The sequence below is a fragment of the Neolamprologus multifasciatus genome, chromosome 8, assembly GCF_963576455.1.
Source record: "Neolamprologus multifasciatus chromosome 8, fNeoMul1.2, whole genome shotgun sequence".
Classification (NCBI taxonomy): domain Eukaryota; kingdom Metazoa; phylum Chordata; class Actinopteri; order Cichliformes; family Cichlidae; genus Neolamprologus; species Neolamprologus multifasciatus.
In genome coordinates, this window is record NC_140446.1 from 19,194,137 (window position 1) to 19,200,034 (window position 5,898).

The 5,898-nt window shown below is 39.7% G+C and overlaps 1 protein-coding gene across 1 annotated transcript; it reads right to left on the minus strand.

The window, feature by feature from the left end:
- Positions 1–660: 660 nt before the first annotated feature.
- abi3b (ABI family, member 3b) lies at positions 661–5,583 on the minus strand. Its single transcript, XM_085170352.1, has 6 exons — positions 5,206–5,583; positions 4,903–5,070; positions 4,541–4,720; positions 4,337–4,404; positions 1,591–3,953; positions 661–1,476 (listed from the first exon to the last, which is right to left on the minus strand). Exons 1-5 carry the CDS (start codon positions 5,347–5,349, stop codon positions 3,551–3,553), a joined length of 963 nt encoding a protein of 320 aa, XP_085026478.1. The 5' UTR covers positions 5,350–5,583; the 3' UTR covers positions 661–1,476; positions 1,591–3,550.
- Between the last annotated feature and the right edge of the window lie 315 nt (positions 5,584–5,898).

Below are 5,898 nucleotides of genomic sequence, written 5' to 3' on the forward strand. Positions count from 1 at the left end.
AAAAATATAAATTAGGGAAATATTTCACATATTCTGAGAATATCTCATTCTAGATAATAATAATAATGATAATGATAATAATAATAACGTAAATGCATGAGTTTGTTGTGCAGTTTTTAATGGGACTTATTCGACTGCAGACCCCTGAGTAACCTGACAAATTACTGCTGAGTGGAGAGCAAAGTGATCACCATCAGAAACAAAAAGCTTAAAATTAGTCAGAAAAATTTAAACCACTGTACAGCCTGATATAACAAAGAATGTGTATAAAATATCACTGTATTAAAAGCTGAACGTCAGGTACAAAGGCAGAGCCATGTCAGCTGTTAATAAGATAATTATTAACTTAATTATTAAGATGATGTAGGGTTTTTTCTCAAAGATTTATTTATTGCTTTTCCAACAACATTTTAACCAACAGGAAGAGAGAGTTCAAATGAAATAGAGGAGGAAATTAATAAAAAAAATTGAGTGTATAATAATAATAATGTATGTACATCGTGTATGAACAGTGTTGGGGAAACACATAGATATGTATGTACATATAGTTGTACATACTCTCCCATGTAGATCATTCAGATATTATTCCAGAAAAAAAAATAGATAAGTAAAATAAAATAAAACAAAGCAAAACAAAACAACCCCCCCCCCCCCAAAAAAACCCCCAAAACAAACAAACAAACAGAAAAAAACAAGGGGAACAGACAGTGCTCCAAAAAAACGGGTATAACACAGTGAGACAATAGGTTTAAGTGCATTATTCCAGGGCTTCGGGCTGAAGTTTAGTCCAAGGGTGTCAAGTTAGTTAGAGAGGCATCCGACCTAACGGTTGCAACGATGAGCTGTGTCCTCTTCAGTTCCAGTCCATTTAATAAGATGATGTGTAACTCAAATAGAAACACTCTCAGTACTGTGATGCTGTCTGTGAATATTGCTCTGTCATAATGCCTTGACTTTTATATATGTACGTATATAAATTTAACAGTCCTCCTTGGTCTTCCTTTGAAAAACATCAGGTCAGTTTTTTTAAATGTGAATTTGTTGTGAAGCAGGATTATTACAATGAAACAGCAAAAACAAAAAACAAAAACTACAAGAAAACTTTTCACCAAAACATATTTTACATGTAAGTGCATTAGTGCATTTGAGCAAGTTCGAAATGAACTATGTCAATACAGGATTCTTTCTCCCACAATGTGGAATTACAACATTTAATCTAAAACAGATACCGAATGTCCCAAATGAAACTTATGACCACATACATGCTCATATTTTGCAAAGGATGGAAGAAGGCATAAATGGTTATGGGCTGAGTTAGGGTGATGATGGTGAACTGATGTAGGGTGGTGGTGCTGGTAGTAGTAGTGATGGTAGTGATGGTAGTGGTGGTGACGGCGCTGGTGACTGGTTGAGGCAGGGTGGTGGGTTGATGTAGAGTGGTGGTGAAGGTGGGTTGATGTAGGGTGGTGGTTCAAGCTGAAAAACAGGACACATTTGATGAAGGAGCGTGCTTATTACTGGATTAAGAATAGACTCAGAGCCTCATCATTGTCATCATCATCATGACGTCATAAATGCATGAATACTTACTATGTATGGAGGAGGAGGACTGTCATTTCTTAAGTTGTACACAGGAGGCTGAAAATACAGTTCATAAATGTGAATTACTTCCTCCTCGTCCCGCTGCTGCTCGTCCAGTATAGGGATCGTGTACACAGCGGGAGAATTATTGTAACTAGATGAGCAGTATTGTCCTGGTTCTCTATTATAAGTTAGGCAACAAAATATGCACACAAGGACGAGGACAATCAACCCAGGAACCCTGGAAAGAGAAAGGCAACTTAATCATTAACTAACATTAATAAAATGAGGTGTTTGTATCAATCTTGCCCTGGAAAGAAATACTTACAAAAAAATAAGAAGGTCCATCAGATTTTTCTTTAAACCTAAGTAAGGTTTAAGAAAAAAGAGCACAAAATAAATACATTTTCAATCTCATTTTTAACTTTATGAACTTAACTCTTCTTTATGGATGTTATGCAATCAGGTGTTCACTATCTGAGTCTTACTAAGGAGAGGTTCAAAGGTAGATTTTATCTTCTTCTACTGTCAAACTATAACAAAAAAAACCTGGAAATACTTTATATAATATGGCCTACAACTTAAGGTATAATTTCCCTGTAACTACAAGGAATTTAATGTATTTTACTTAAAATTACAATGAAATACATTTACCTACAAATACTTAAAGCTGGGTACAGGAAGCACTCATTTCCTGTATTTAGAAAGTTATGTTTAAACAGTGATGACTTGGCTCTATCATTATATGGTCACATAGGCCTGTAAAAGAACAGCTGACTTAGAGAACATCCATCATGAACATCAACATATTGAGTATTAAATAAAAATGTAAAAAGGGAAGATTTATTCCACACCATATCACGGCCAACGCCCCATAAAATAAGGCGTGAGTATAGTGTTTGGTATTCCACAAAATGACAATGAAATTTTACACTACTTTAAATTACTTATGCAGTACATACATTTATTTACCGTAACATTTATTTACCATTTAATTTCTTTATTTCCTGTAAAAACCCGAGTTGTTGCCCACCTATTTTATTCAGTTATTCCTACCTTTAAGTATTTGTAGCTTGATATAATTACATTATGATTTAAAATAAAAAACACTGATTTAATTACAGGAGAATTACACCTTAGTCACAGCACATATTATAAACTCTTAGCGATGGTTGTTTAAGGTAAAGCTAATCAACATTTACGTTAAAACTTCATTTAACACAGACGTTTAATTGTTGCTAACACACTTTATATCACACCTCAGTACAAAATTAAACCTCAACAAAATTTGGATCAAACAAAGTGGAGGAATACAGCAAGCGAGGACAATTACGAAACATTTATTTTTCCTTTTGAATGACATGTAATGACACAGGCTGTGCGTGACCAGGCTTCTCCTCGTGATATGGGCCTCGCTCAAGAAAAACCATTACTAATAGATTCATCGAATTATTTCCATTTTTAAAATAAAGCTTACCTTCAGCTATATGTAGGTTAAGCAGAATGTTGACTTATATCAATGTACAGCCTCATGGACTTGTTTAAGAAGCGGAAATCACCTAGATTGACGCAACTTATCATCAGTTATGCTCTTGCTACACAGTATATTGACAGCTGCGCTGGGCTAAAGTCCACTGCAATTAAAGGTAACAATATGCAGGTGTAATAAGGAAAGGAAATCACATTTTGGGGTGGGGGAGATAAGCAGACAAGGGAGAGCAAGAATCCCTGTTTCAGCTTGTTTTTAAGGAATGCAGTCGAGGTGTTGTTGAGACATGTTGGAGGAATCTGTAGAGCGGCTGTCTGTACCAACAGAACTGCCATTCAACAGGCTAGCTGTAAACCACTGCAAGCTCTCAAACTAAAAAACGAAACAAAATGAATGTTGATCTCACGTCCTTGTTCACAGTCTGAGTAACTGCAAGTAATATGAGAAGTTATTCTACCAAGTACAAGAAACACTGTAATGTTACAGTCTTAGGGGAGGTGGGGGAGGCGGGGGAGGCGGTGGCGGTGGTGGCGGCACATTAACAGAGGTGCCAGTGTTGAGATGTGGTCCTGAAAGAAGAGGAGGCGGAGGAGGAAGAGGGAAACCTGCAGATACGGGACGAGGTGGCGACGGGAAGGTGCTTGACGGGCTTATAGCTGGTGGAGGGGGAGGTGAAGGGGGAGGTGAAGGGGGAGGCGGGGGGAGATCTGCGGGCGAGGGGAAGGTGGGCGGAGGGGGGAGGTCAGTGTCCATGGAGAAAGAGGGAGGCGGCGGGGGAGCAGGCAGGTCGGGGTCCAAACAGGCTGAAGAGGCCGGAGGAGGAGGAGGCAGGCTGTTGTTGGTGGGGACTGAGGGTGGTGGCACAGCGATGCCGTGACTGGAGCTGTAGACAAGACATAAACACCATGAGCACTACTGATAACCTGACAGCGAAACTGTGGTTTAGAATGGAACAGTCCACATTTGTGAAATAAAGAGATTTAGAAGAAGTTGGAAACATGAACGCCACTCATGACCATGAAGGAGACTAGTGCTGGTGCACTGGTGCTCACAGAGACCACTCACACTCACCACTCACACCCAGGACCTCACAGTGAACCCAGGACATTACTGCTGTGATGTGAGAGTGCTAAAACCCCCACAAACATACCAACTTTTTCCATATCATAATAGTTAATTTTCATTAAGTTAAGGGTGTTAATTAAAACAACAATTATGTCAGTGTTTCCATAAAAAACTAGCCACAAAGAAGAAGGGTCTACATACAAAGAGGTGTCTGCAGTGCTCTGTATGCTGTCTGCAGTTCCTGCTCTCTTTCTGGGTGCTTCAGTGACCTGTGGAGTGAAGAAAAATGAAGGCCACAACACTTCACCACATATAACATGTACCATACTGGGAAAACAGAGACAATTTTTCTATAAAGCTTTCATCTAATAAGAAGGAAGACAAGCCTATCAGATTTTGCTTTACCTGAAAACTGTGTCCTATGTTGTCCAGTATGAAGTACGAGATTGGCTCCCTTGAGTAGGCTTCCATGGGCTCCTTGCCTGAAGCTGGTGGGGTCATAAGCTTGGAAAAAGTCTTGTTTTTGGGGGTAGTGAACACACCGATCTCTCTCCTGGCCACCTTCTCACAGTGGATAGCTGCATCCTGCAAAGCACAGTGGAAACAGCTTCAGTCAGAAAGATGCAAAAACTCTCAATCACATCACTTGTTCCCCTGAGAACCTCTGACAAAGTTACTCTGTGGCTTTAAACAGAAATGTTACATTGTAAACGACCAGTTTCACATACATGCAGCTAGCACTGTACTAAAAATATATGGCTATTTACCAGTGACAGCAGGTTGATGGAGGACTCCATGTCTTTAATCTTCCTGGCCTGTAAGTCCAGCAGTCTCAGCACAGAGCTGGCCACATTGTTAATCTGATAGGTCACACTGGCCAGCGACTGGTTCACCAAAGCCTTGATCTCTTCAACCGCCTTGGATTGATCTTCTGCCTGAATTGTTTAAAGATTAATTAAAATAATGATGATGATGATGATTATAAAAGATCTAAACATGCAAACCTATGAAAACTGTTTTTGTTTATATACCCCTTATGGCCCTTTTTTGGGAGTGGGGGCATTACTCACCTGAACATAATTGTTATCACAGTAATCTGCCACTCGGTGGAGGTTGCTGCAGTTATCAACAAGGTCCTTCCTGGCAGCCGGCGCCTCTTGTAATATCTGAGTAATAAGTTCCGAACAATTCTTTTCCTCCGTCATTTCTCCCATGGGTGTCGCTGAAAAAAAAAAGCCCCGTAAAACCTTTAAGTGTACTTGTTAGTATCTGATGAAGATGGAAAAAGTTTTCTGGAAAGAGGCAGCCGAGGCTGGGGAATGTGTGGTCGGTGGGGAACGCGGAAAAATACTGCAGGGTACAGAATTTAGAGCAGCTGGTCCCAGGGCAGGGCTAACAAGTGAGGTCTCGACTAGGACTGATTAAGCAACATCTGTCTCGCGAGAAACAAACAAACAAAAAAATAGAGTACCATTTTTTACATTTATTTTTGGTGGGGGTAATGTTTTACACGCCCCATAGTTTGCTTGATAAAATAATTTTAAATAATTTTGCAGGTTTTTAAGGAGCCCGGATGAAAGTCACTTGTATTATTCGTTAAGTCCACTAGAGGTCAGTGTAGTCTAAATAAAATAACTCAAGGGCTGTCGACGGCGGTTGCCCTCTGCGGTGATAACAACGGTGGGGGTGAGGATGATGATCGTCGCTCCACACGTTTGGATGCAATCTGTGGAAAGCAGGTATTTTTTTAATGATAAATTCAG

Coding starts and splice junctions, on each gene's coding strand:
- abi3b (XM_085170352.1), bottom strand. CDS start 5,349: ATGGGAGAAATGACGGAGGAAAAGAATTGTTCGGAACTTATTACTCAG. Junction 5,071..5,205: donor GTGATAACAATTATGTTCAG/GTGAGTAATGCC, acceptor TAAACAATTCAG/GCAGAAGATCAATCCAAGGC. Junction 3,954..4,336: donor AGCACTGCAGACACCTCTTT/GTATGTAGACCC, acceptor TCTTGTCTACAG/CTCCAGTCACGGCATCGCTG.